Source organism: Camelus ferus, chromosome 5 (genome assembly GCF_009834535.1).
Source record: "Camelus ferus isolate YT-003-E chromosome 5, BCGSAC_Cfer_1.0, whole genome shotgun sequence".
NCBI lineage: Eukaryota > Metazoa > Chordata > Mammalia > Artiodactyla > Camelidae > Camelus > Camelus ferus.
The window spans coordinates 10,030,587-10,044,224 of NC_045700.1; the positions used below are offsets into that span (position 1 = coordinate 10,030,587).

A 13,638-nucleotide genomic window follows, 5' to 3' on the forward strand; every position below is an offset into this window, starting at 1 on the left:
GATCTGCAATAGGAAGTGCTCACTGGAGAAGGCCATTTGCAACACTTCCATGGGGCTAGTCGGGACAGGTCTAAGTTTCCTGAGGGCCAAGATTTTGTCATTCTTGGATTCCTCACAATATTTATTATTTTCTATCTTACAAAGTAAACAATAAACAGGTTTGTAGAACTCGATCAACAGTGTATCTATCGGGTTCTCAAGTGACTGTATCAATCCTGGGTAATGCAGGTCTGATGGGGTATGAGATCCCTTTAAAATGGGTTCTTCGGACATGAATTTGAAGTCAACTTTGTTGTCAGTAGTGCTAGTCTGAGCCTCAAGACTCTGTGGCTGGCTCAGAGCTTCCCAGTTACCTAATTTTTAGAGCTAACCATCCAACAACTGATACTTTGTTTTAGAACAATATATTTTATTTACAGTAGATTTTTCATCCTAAAATTACTTTAGTTAGTGGAGCTGATACAAAACTGAATTCTTTTTTTGTTATTCCTGCCTGGCATTGAGTAAGCACTCACCAAATGCTAGCTATTATTTTCCTAGCTATGTGAGCACCAAAATACTCCTTAACAGCATACCGTCCTTTGCCTAACCCATTCTTTTATTCTCTTTCCTATCCTGAACCCACACTCATTTTTTCAAGGCTTCAAAACTAATTTAATAGATCCTCTGGTTCAGAGGCTCAGTTAAGTTATAGCAAAATGTGCATGGAATTTTACAAAAAAAGTAAGCAGCTACTCAGTGAATTTCCATGACTCCCTTCAGTGTAAGTCACTCTTCTCCCCACCCTGCCGACCCCTCCAGGATTTACCAGGCTTCATTCTTCTTTAGGTTCATTCCAGGCCTCCACTAAATTTGTGTCAAATTAATTGCCAACCACCTAAAGTTTTTAATTAACCCTTCTGTCTCTCACTCTGCACTCCCCTACCTTACAGAGATAGTAAAAAATAAACAACAAACAAACATAAAACTGACAATGTAAAGGAAACAGAATTGAAAAATACTGAGGGATCAAAAAAATGAAAGGCTTTCTGAAATTTAATCACCTTCTTAAAGACATTTTTAAGAAAAAACAAACAGAAGGAAAAAAAAAGACAGACTTGGATTCAAAAAGAACAATTTTAACAATGACTATGTAAGAAGAAAATCACTCTGTACTCCATATTGGTCTCTGAAGAAATTCCAGTTATCCAAGGATGAAAGAACACTACAAGTCAGATATTTCCCTTTCCTCTTTAAAACCAAACTAAAACAAAATTCATTCTACAGATCCTTGTTATCTGTTGTCTATATATAGGGAAAAAAAGGGGGTTGTCTCCAGATCATTACCTAAAATTCACTCTTCCACTTAGTGAGGACATCTGGGAACTGATACAATGAATAATTTTTATCCCACTCAATTTATTTTAGTTATCTCTATAAGTTATTTAATGTAGAAGTATGAAAAAAATTTTAAATACAGTCAAACAATTAACTGAAGTTTAACTGGTTTAAATATATCTCACCCCGCCCACATCATGCGAAAGGTATGACGGATGAGGCTTAAGCATCTGAAGTTCTATTCGCTTCCTTGTTTTATTACAGAGCAGTTCCCTTCCGAACAAATCTTCTTATAATTTTAAAAGGCTTTGAACTAAGTTCTTCAACTAAATCAAGATCCTCATTGGACAAAATTAGAGAAGGAATGAGCTGAATCAAAATAAAAGGTTTAACAACTGTACCACTTTTGACTGTGTTAAAAAAAAATCATGAGGTGACATTATATTATTAATGTCAAGTTACCTCCCTTCCCCCAAATATCCACAAATTTCACCTTTTTAAATGATAAACCAGGTTTATAAGAGTTCAGCACAGACAGATTTCCTAGCAAAAGAAAAGAAAAAGTATTATCTTTGGATAGAAAAGATTTCTGGGAAGTCTGGAGATGTGTGACAGGTATAAAGGAGAAATCTGAATACCTGGTTGTTGATATTAACATTGATGTTAGAATGAGGGGACGACAAAGGACTGTTTTCCATCTCACGGTGTTTGAGCTTCTCTGAGGCATCTTTTGATGCTGGAAAAAAAAAAAAAAAAAAAAGTAAAATAGCCCCTCAGTCTGCTAGGCTGTCATGAGGGTATAAACTTAAGCTTTTGTTTGCCCCGACACCAGTTACCATCAGTTAAAGATAATAATCCAGATCACCACAGAATAAAGTTTCTTTCTATACCCAGATAATTCTTAATCAAATTAATGGAAAGTTAATTTAAATAGGAACACTGCCTTGTATCTGAACTGCTCCTAAAAAGCCACTAGATATGAAATCTCAATAGCATATGTAGGTAAGAAAGCTTACCAGCTAAAACATCTGAAGAAAAGGCAGAGAACATGTGTGACATGATCCTTTTTTCCTTCCATAACCACAACCCAAGCTCCTCCTGCCAAAACTTAGCACTTTGCTGTTTTCTTCCCTTGGCCCTGATTATACACTGCTTTCTAAACTTATGTGGAGCAAACAGATGAAGTACATACACTGATTCATTCACCGACTCAATATATACCTATTGTTAACATCAAGTGTGATGCAGGACAAGCATTTTATCTTCTCTGTGTACCACCTAGCTGCAAAACACTTTGCAAATAAAATCCTCCAACCACTGAAAAGATAATATGACAAATACAATTCAGCTTTAAATGAACTCTAATCAACAACCATTAGTTGTAATAATCTTATTTTGCAGGGACTAATTTGGTATGAGTTTGAATTTTTACCTTGTCCACTTGACAAAAAAGCTGCTGAATGCCTAATCATTTCTATATAATCAAGTAGAAGGGGGGAACAACTATGAAATCATTTCCTTTTGGTCAAAGGGATCTTTTAAAAGTGTCCATCAATTAGCTCTGTAAATCTTTCCCTTGGCTGCATATTAGAATTAGATGTGGAGCTTTTAAAAAATATTGATTCCCAGAGCTGATCCTAGAACAATGACATGGGATTTCTGAAGGTAGTTTTCTGACATCAGTAGGTAGTTTTTAAAACTCTTCAGGCGATTTTAACGTGCAAACAAAACTAAGAATCATTAATTCAACACTAATCTTCTCAAAATCTTCCATACGCATTTATTTACTTAATTGCCACCTCCTGCTTTTCTTATGCTTCAAATTATTTGACACTAAATTTTAACATGATGTTCAGATCACAGTGCTTTAGCTTATGTTGATAAATTAGTACTGTTGGGTTTGGGAGGGAGATTGGTTGAAATAAAGCTTCTTCTCCTACCTTCTGTTTAGCTGAGAAATACCCTGAGATTCTAGGATAAACTTCTTTAAAAAAAGTTATCATTTATAACTACTTACCTAGGTCAATCAGGATTTTGACATTACAACCAAAAGAAAATACAGAATAAATTGGGTACCAAGATTATAAGAACTTAATTCTTAACATCAAAACCTTATTTCCATTGATTGACCCTGTGCAAATGTTATACATCTGAACTGTTACTAATAAAACTCCTACACTATGCAACAATTTCTTCTGCCACAACGTCTATAGCATTTAAGCTGCTCAGTAGAATGAAGGGCTCCCTCACTGTTAGGTATCTACTCCTGAAACAGTTAAAAAATTATTCCCTATACTGATTCCAAATCTGCTTCCCTATACTTTCAAATTGCTGATCTAAGATCCACAAATAAAATGACATAAAGTCAAGTTTTTGATATAACAGGCTTTGAAATATTTGAAGTTGTTACATATCATTTGAGCTCTTCTTTTCTAGGCATCCCTAGTTTGTTCTACCATATTCCCCAAAACCAATACAATTTCCTTAAAAGTATGTACTAAGTAAATGTTGTTTGCTAATAGAATACTATTGCAGCACTGAAAGAATTTTAAAAACTTTAAAAATTCATATAATGGACATAAAATGTAATGTAAATAAAATCAATCTTGCCATCCTCTAAAAGATACTTTTTATTTTAACCCTGAAAATACTTTGTATTAAACAGCTCCTGCTTCTGGTTGAATCTAAATCCTAATGACTTTGGTCTGTTACATCTCACATCTTGCCAGTGACAAAGTGATCATTTCTAACAAGAGACAGGGTCCAGGGCAGGGCTGTGGAAACTAGAAAATAACCAAAAGAAACTGTTGCAAAGAAAGTACATGAGAAATGCAGGCATTCCTTAGAGATATCACAGGTTCCATTCCAGATTACCGCAATAAAGTGAGTCACATGATTTTTTTTTGGTTTCCCAGTACATATAAAAGTTTTGTTTGCACTATACTGTAGTCTATTCAGTGTGCAATAGCATTAAGTCTACACAAACAATGTATAAACCTTAAGTAAAAAATACTTTATTGCTAAAAAATGCTAACCATCATCTAACAATGCAGGGTTGCCTCAAACTTTCATTCTGTAAAAAGCACAGTATCTGCAAAGTGCAATAAAACAAAGTGTGCCTGGAGTAATGGAGAGTTTTCTTAATCCAATAACTGACTACTACCTTAAAAAAAAAAAAAAAACAGATTAGAATACCATTCTGAAATTATCAACATAATAAATTTGTTTCCCTGACCTCAGACTCACAAGCACAATTTAAACATGATAGATGTCAATAAAAACATAACTATGATATATCAGAACATTTGTTTAACCGTGTATTTGTAGTGATTACTTAGGGAACGGAAGAACAAATTTTTAATGCCAATTACCATTATTACTTCAGCATGTTCTATTAACCAGAAGCACTGTGTAACTGCTCATTAACACTTCTGTGTAAATTACCAAACACTCCTGCTGTATTCCACACTCTTCAGAGACAACAGCATACTCACAGGCAATTTCCCATGAGCTGTTTAAAGATGGAGTCTAATTTTAGCAATAGAAATCAAAGTTGGCAAGAGTCACATAAGTATAAGCTGCTTTTAAATGAACACACTTTACACTGAAATTCAATAGAAACTTCCTGTTTAAAGACAGTTTACGCTTTAATATCAAACCAAACTCACAAATACATAGAATTTTTCAGTGTGCAATCTACTGTTTCCTTTTAACCTTTTAAGAAGTTAAGGAAAGCAGCATGCATTCTGACTTATTTATTTTTGTGGTTTTGGGCAACAACAACCCTCATTAATAACAAAATACTTTCTAGGAGTTAATCGAATGTTCAAACATTTATTCAAGACTGTGCCCTAAAAAAATCTTTAAGGAAACTTCTTTCTTAATTTTCACTCAAGAAACAAAAAGCAAATTTGAAAATTCGAAAATGTTTAATCACTTATAAATAATACAAATGTTTAATGGTCTCAATTATGTGAGACCATAAATATTTCAACGGACCCTTAAGCCAAAAAGGCAAGAAGGCATAACTATTCTACATTAAAATTTCAAATTCAACATTGATGCATAAAATATTATTGGAGGAACTGACTTACACAGCTCATTTCAAAGGGGAGTAAAATAAAGAAACGTCACTGATGTTATACAGAACATTTACTTACTCCCGTGTTCAACTTCAGGTTCCTCTGATCCAGTCTGCCTGGTGGCTTTGTTAATTTCATCTGGTGCCTGGGATGTGTCCATAGTGTCAAGTGTCCCAATTACATCATCAATGGTTGTTTCCAGTAAGTCTGGACTATCTAGCAAGTCAATCTTCAGAGGCAAGCTGTAAAGGTAACAGAAAACTTACTTACACCAAGAAACTTATCATGAAAAGAATTTAAAATATCAACAAAAATCTTCGTTGGAAAAAAAATTAATTTAAGAGTTCATATCCCAACTGGTTTGTTCATCTGTCTAAATCCTTTGGGGCAGATTCTATTCCATCCATGATGGAATAAAAGGGACTGAATTTATCTTCCCAACTGAAATAACCCAAGGGGAAAAAATAAACTATTTTCAAGACATTAGACATTAGACAACAAAAGTCAATGATTCGGAGTTTCGGAAAACAAATGAAATTGCTTTGAGAGAGTTTCTGTGCGGTGGTGCCGAGAGATTGCAATGAGGCAGAGCACACAAGCCTCCCTTAGCTGAGAAGATGAGGCTGAGAATCCAGGGAGACCAAGCCGCTGAAATTCATAGGAAGAATACCAGACAGGAGAGAGCAGGGCTTCAAGGAGAGAATCCTGGAGGTCTACAGAAAGGCCCCCTCAAGTATCCAGCAGAGTACTAATCAGGGAATGTGTGTAACTCCCTAAGGCTGGGGGTGGGGGTGGGGGGGACTATCCAAAAGGTTTTCATCCTGTTTGGCTGGGAAAATACTAGTGACACTCATACTGGACCACAATGCTCCTTTCCACGGACAGAATGTAAAAACATAACTCAAGGGCACTGAGTATTAGGAAGGTCTTGCCACAGTAATGGAGAATAATAAATGTAGATTAAGCATGGCAACAAACGGACAGAACACAACATAAAAGTAAGACCTGAAAGGACCAAACTATTTCCAAGTAACTCAACTGTACCCCAAAACAAAACTCAAGATTTAAAGGACTACAAAATGATCTGGCATCCAACAAAGTAAATTTCAAAATGTCAGGCATCCACTCAGAGATTACCAGGAATGCAAAGAGACAGAAAAAGAAATCCCATACTAAAGAGAATAATCAATCAATAGAAACTGACACAGATGTTAGAATAGCAGAGAAAGACACTACAACAGTTACTGCAACTGTGCTCCATATGTTCAAAAAGTTAAGCAGAAACTGGAAGATACTGAAGAAACCCAGATCAAACTTCTAGTGATGAAAACTACAATATGTGAGATGAAAAATATATTAAAATAGAGTGACAGTACACTAGACTTCAGAAAAGATACTCAAAGGCATTGCAATAGAAACTATCCAAAATAAAATCACACAGAGGCAAAAGAATCCACCAAAATGAAGGAATATCAAAGTTAACTGTGGGACAACTTCAAGCAACCTACTGTATGAATAACTGAAGTCCCAAAGTGAGGGTGGGACAGAGCAAATATCTGAAGAAAAAAAATGGCTGAAATGTTTAAAAAACCTGATGACAATTATAAACTTTTAAGTCCAAGAATTTCAACAAAGCCAAATATAAGAAACATGATGAAAACTACACCAAAGCACATCATAACCAAATTGCTTAAAACCAATGATAAAAAGAAAAACTTATTAAAAGCATCCAAAAACATTATACGTTCAAAGAAGTAAAAAGACAAGGATGATAGCAGATTTCTTATTAGAAATAATGCAACCTAGAGGGCAGTGGAGGAATATTTTAAAAGCACTGAAAGAAAAAACCTATCAACCCAAATTTTATATCAAGCCAAAAAATTCTGAACAAAGGAAAACCTAGGTATATACCAAGGAAAAGTGAAAACATCCACGCAAAAATGCGTACACAAATGTTCACAGCATCATTATTCATAATAGCCCCAAAGTGGAAACAACCCAAATGCTCAATTGAGGAATGGATTAAACAAAATGTGGCATATCCACAGAGTGGAATTCTAACCAGCAATAACAGGAGTTAAGTACTGACACATGCTATGACACCTGGGAAACATAATCTTAAGGGAAAAAGCCATACACAAAATATCACATATTGTATGAGTCTATTCACATGAAATGAACAGCCAAATTCAGAGAGACACAGAAAGTGGATCTGTTTGCCAGGGGCTGGAAAGGAATGGGGATTGACTGCCTGGTGTAAGGTCTGAGATGAAAATTCAGTATTAAGGGCTGCCTTGACACCCTTGAGCCTCATAGGGCCCCAAAGGCCTAAGCATGAGTTTCCCTGCTCTCACCAGATATTCCCTCCCAGTCAAAAAGGTTCCCCCTCCAGGTTCTACAATCAACTAAATCAGCTGCATCCTGCCAGATTCTTAACCTAACAAGTTTCACTTCTCTGCCAGCCTGTGATACTATTCAGACAAGACAATCACAGCCTCTGGTGGGAACCAGGGGTCATCTCATTCTCATGTTACTATAAAGCCTGCTCCCAAAGCCCATGTTTGTTTACTTTGCTTCCAAGTGAAACACCCACGTGGCCCTATACGTTGTGAGATTTCCTCCTTCCTTAAGCCATGAGTGTATGTGTCTAATAAACTGCTGTCCAGTGCGGGGCATTGTGTTTTTGGCCATCTTGTAGTATATAGGGTGGGGGAATCCCTCCCACACCACATGGGTGAATAGGTGATGAGCAGGACAACTGATAATAAATATGGGGTTTATTTTAGGGGGGACAAAAACATTCTAAAGTAAAATTGTAATGAAGGTTGCACAATTCTATGAATGTGCTAAAAACATTGAATCGCCCACTTTGAATGGATAAATGGTATGGTATGCAAATTATATCTTAAGAAGAAAAAAAAGACAAAATCACTGCCATTTATTAAAAGAATTCATGACCAAAAGACCAGCATTAAGGAAATGTTAAAGGAAGATTTACAGGTAGAAGTAAAATGAACGTGTGGTCTGAAACATACATGATAGTAAAATGCTTGACAATGATAGTAAAAAGGCTAGGAGGGAAGAAATAGAAGGATACTACTGTAAGGTTCTTATGCTATACATGAAATGGCCTAATACCCTTTGAAAATAGACTGTGATAAATTAAAGCTATACATGCTAAAGTAACCATTAAAGCAAAAAAAAGCAGAGTTCCAGCTAAAGAGTGAAAAAAGGACATACATGGAATTAAAAAAAAACACTTGATTAATAAAGAGGAAGATAAGAACAAGAAACATGGGGCAAATAGAAAACAAATAGCAATATGACAGACTCACTCATATCAATAACCATACTAAATGAAAATGGTATAAACATAGCAATTTTCAAATGTAGAGATTGCCAGTTGATTTAAAAAGAAAAACCCAATTATGTGCTGCCTACAGGAAACACAATGTAAATATAAAGAAACAAAGAGATTAAAAATAAAAGGATAGAAAAAGATACACTATACTATCACTAGTCAAAAGAAAGCAATAGGGAATATACTGGTATCAAAGTAGAATTCAGAGCAAAGAATGTACTTAAAATGAAGATGATCATTTCATAAGGATAAAGGGGTCATTTAATCAAGGGAATATAACAATCCTAAATATTTATGAACTTAATGACAGAGCCTCAGAATACATGAAGCCAAAACTGAAAAACCTGCAGAGTAAAGGGCAAATCAAGTATGGTTGGAGGTTTCAATACCCTTCTTTCAATTAATGATAGAACAAGCAGGCAGAAAATCAGCAAGGATATAGTAGACGGGAAAAGCACTAACCACAACTTTACCTAACTGATATTTATAGAACACTCCACCAAAAACATCAAAACACATGTTCTTCTCAAGTGCACACAGAATAATGACTAAGACAGACCATATTCTGGGCCATAAAACAACAGTTGGTAAATTCAAGAGGATTTAAATCATACAAAGTATGTATGTTCTTTGACCAGAACATAATTAAATTAGAAATCCAAAATAGAAAGTTCCTTAGGAAATCTCCAAATACTTGGAAACTATGTAATGCAGTTCTAAATAACTCATGGATCAAAAAGAACAAGGTATAACTTGCTTTATAAAGCCACAGAAATCAAGACAGTTTATGTAAATTAACAGAACAAAATTCAGAGTCCTGAATTCCCTACATTTATGGTTGATTTTGCCAAGACAAATCAACAGCAAAAGGATAGTTCTTCAACAAATGGTGGCAAGACAACTAGAAATACATGCAAAAAGATGAATTTAGACCCTTACTTCATACCATACATAAAAGTTAAATCAAAATGGTTAACAGAGTCAAACGTTAAGAACTGAAACTAAATATTTGAAGAAAATATAGGGGAAAAAAGTCTTTGACTTTGGGTTGGCAGAATTATTTTTAGATATGGTACCAAAGGCACCAGCCATAAAAGAAAAACTTGGACTTCATCACAATGAAATAAATGCCTGAACTTCAAAAAAAAAAAAAAAAACAAAAAACCCACTATCAGGAAGGTGAAAACAGAATTCACAGATTAAGAGAAACTTTTTGTAAATCATACATCTGATAGGGGACTAGTATCCAAAATATACAAAGAACTTTTAAAACAATAATAGCCAAATAGACATTTCTCCAGAAACAATCTATAAATAGCTGATAAGCACGTAAAAAGACACTCAACATCACAAGCCCACAGGAAAACAGAAATCAAAACCATAATGAAATACCACTATTCACCCTCTACAATGGCTATAATCAAAAAGAAAAAACAAGTTTTGGAGAGGATGTGGAGACACTGAAACATTCATGCATTTCCACTCCAGAAAACAGGTCAATTTTTTCAAAAGTTAAAATAGGAATTCACCACACAATCCAGTAACTTTCCTCCTAGGAACCTATTCAAGAGAAACAATACCCTATGTCCACACAAAGACATGTACAGGAATGCTCGTAACATTATTCACAGTCAGAACATGGAAACAATGCAAATTTCCAACAACTGGTGAATGGATAAACAAAATGTGGTATATCCATAAAATGGATTACTATTCAGCAATTGAAAGGAATGTACTAGGATACATGGATGAATCTCAAAAACATTATGCTAGACGAAAGAAGCCAGACATAAAACGCTATATATTGTATGATTACATTTATATAAAGTGTCTAGGAAAGTTAAATTTATAAAGTTTGAACTTTTGGGGATGATGAAAATGTTCTAAAACTAGATTGTGGTGATGATTTTTCAATTTTACACATTTCTAAAAATTGTGGAATTGTGTGCTTACAATAAATGAATTTTATAATATGTAAAAATAGAAAACAAAGTTGCCTTTAAAAAAAAAAACTGTAGCCAAGTACAGAATTTTCAAACTAGAAAGTACTAATCTAGTTCAGCAAACTTGTAGGATACAAAATCAATACCCACAAATCAACTGTATATATCAATGCAATGAAAGCAGGAAAGTGAAATTAAAATAATTCAACCAGAAATCCAAAATATTCTATTTTACCAGTTTTTTAGAGAATGAGACTCTCAACCCAATTCACCTGCCCTGAGAATGCTCAAAGGTTGTATACATCTTATTTTGTTGATCTAATACTAAGCAGGAAAGAAATTGCCAGTGACATTCTTTCCTAGAGGAATGATGGCTGTATTTTAATTATATACTGTGTCTTTGACCCAAATAGTAAGAAATTCTTTTGCAAATTGTTAAAAGAGAAAGTAAAAACAAAGAAAGAGAACTTATACACAAGTCAAGAGATCTGTGTCCCAGTCCTATCTCTGCAACTACCTGGCTGTACAACTTTGGACAAGTCGCTTTTCCTTCATTTTCAAAATGTGTTCTACAGAGCCCAAAGATTCCAGACTTACATGACTTACAGAAAACACAGAAATAGTGGTAGACTTTTGGTATCCACATGGTAGCTTTCTCATGGGATTTTATTTGTCATTCCCAGATAAATTTAATTAGAAGAATTTCTTCACTAGAACTCATTTGGAAACCACTGCAGTAAAGGCACTTCAGGAACATTTCATCTTGAACACTGTAAAAATCTATTAATGTAAAACCATCTCATCTGCTCATTTTCAAGCCTTTTTCTACTGGTCCAATTGTTATCCTTCCTAAGGGTGAATCAGTGTTAACTTGTGAGGCTTTTTTAAAAAAAAAATAAGGATAACAATATCAAAAGAAAAGTGGTGATAGGGAACAAATGAAAGAAAAGAGGCAGAATATTGTAATTTGTTGAAGCTGGTTGATGAGAATGCTGCAGTTCATCATATGTTCTATCTTTATATAATTTTGAAATTTTCATCATAAATTTTTAGAAATATGGATATCAATATTTTTGGACAAGAATATGAGAACTGGTAGAAGTTCATCTCCTGTGGTCCTAATGTGGACACACGACAAACTGTTTTTTTAACTACACATGTATAGTCTGTTCAGGCTACTATAACAAACACTATAGACTAGGTAGCTTATTGACAACAGAAATTTCTCTCACAGTTCTATAAGCTGTAAAGACTTTCCAGCAGATATGGTGTCTGGTGAGGGCCCTCTTTTTAGCTAACAGACAACTGTCTTTTTGCTGTGTCCTCACATGGAAGAAGGAATGAGGGGTCTCTTTTATAAGGGCACTAATTCCATTTGTGAGTTTCCACCTTCAGAAAGTTACCTCCCAAAGGTCTTACTGCAAACATTGTCACACTGGGAATTATATCTCAACATATGAATGGTGGGGGGAGCCCAAATACTCAGTCCATGATATTAAAAAATAAGATTAAAAATTTCATGAGTCAGAAATGAAATAGAAGCCCACATATAAAAGAATTTAAGAACAATGGTTTTAAAAATACTCATGGTATGGGTTAAACAGTGCCCCCCACCCAAATGTGTAAGTTGAAGACCTCATGCCTGGCCAGCACCTCAGGATGGGATCTTATTTGGAAACAGGATAGTTGAAGATGTTAAGGTAGGATGTGATCATACTAGAGCAGGGTAGGCACTTAATCCAGTATGACTGATGTCCTTATAAAAGGGGGAAATATAGACACAAGGCCATGTGGAGATGAAGGCAGAGATCAGGCAATGATTCTGCAATCCAAAGACTGCTAGCAAACCACCAGAAGCTAGGTGGGAGCCCCAGAACAGTTTCTCATAGCCCCCAGAAGGAAGCAATCCTGCCTATATACCATGATCTCTTAGACTTCTAGCCTCTAGAACTGTGAGACAAAATTTCTATTGTCACCAGTTGTAACAGCAGTCCTAGGAAACAAATCATCTCACACTCTAAAGATGAGCAGGACTTACTAAAAAGAACTTGAGAGTACTACATTATCCAGGCCATAAAAGAAAACATAAGAAATCCAAAGGGACATTCTGCAAGGGTATTCAAAGGACAAGAGAGCACTTTTCCTTTCCCCAGGAGAGTAGGGCACTGCAAAATCACATCACGTAAATGGAGGCTCTCAAAGAATCTGTAAGATAGGAGAACGGCACCTTACTTTGTGGTGGGGGTGTTGCTGAGCATTAGAAACTACTAGGCCCATGTCAGGTGTGGCATTGGGAGAGCGCTTAGAAAACTGTAATGTACAACTCTCTAAGTTTGAGAGTATGTGTAAATGTATTTCCCAAGTAGGGAAGTACATCTTTCAGCACAGCGAGGTCCAAACTCAGTGAGCTGACTGGAGATTACCTTAATAATATGCGGCAATTGGGGGTATGGTCAGCTGTTGGAAAAGCTACATTTACAGTGTTTGGCAGGGCAAGAATGCAGTTTCCCACAGGCTAAATTTGGATTAAGTCACACATCAAAATGAACAACAGGAGTGGATGATAATTTTTAAAAATTCACCAGTCTATTAATAACAAATTATTTCCTTTAAAAGTGAGAAGAGGAAAGCTTTCTTTTACAGAAGAATGCCAACTCATATTTGTAGAAGAAGGACAGAGTTGAAAGTCACCATGTTGTAAACAGCAAAGTAACAATAATTGATTTGGGCAAAAATTATCAATGGATGATTAAAACCACTAGATAAAAAGACTTTTAGGGAATAGGATATCCATTCAGTCTCAAAATCACACTCCACAGATTAAAAGGGAAATAGGTACTTTTACAGAGAAATCTAATGGGCATCACTTTAACCAAAACACTAGTAAAAATGTTTAGCCTCATCTAATCATAAGAAGACAGCCACACAATCTAAG

At 35.2% G+C, this 13,638-nt stretch overlaps 1 protein-coding gene across 4 annotated transcripts in view; it reads right to left on the bottom strand.

Annotated features, from left to right (window-relative positions):
• The window catches only part of EPB41L5 (erythrocyte membrane protein band 4.1 like 5), a 103,041-nt gene that overhangs the window by 34,827 nt on the left and 54,576 nt on the right, over positions 1-13,638 (bottom strand). For all 4 annotated transcript variants that reach the window (XM_014565005.2, XM_032479298.1, XM_032479297.1 and 1 more), the window contains exons 17-18: positions 5,478-5,641; positions 1,956-2,053 (exon numbers count right to left, since the gene is read on the bottom strand). In XM_014565005.2, coding sequence (XP_014420491.1) covers positions 1,956-2,053; positions 5,478-5,641 — 262 coding nt within the window. The remainder of the gene's footprint in view (positions 1-1,955; positions 2,054-5,477; positions 5,642-13,638) is intronic.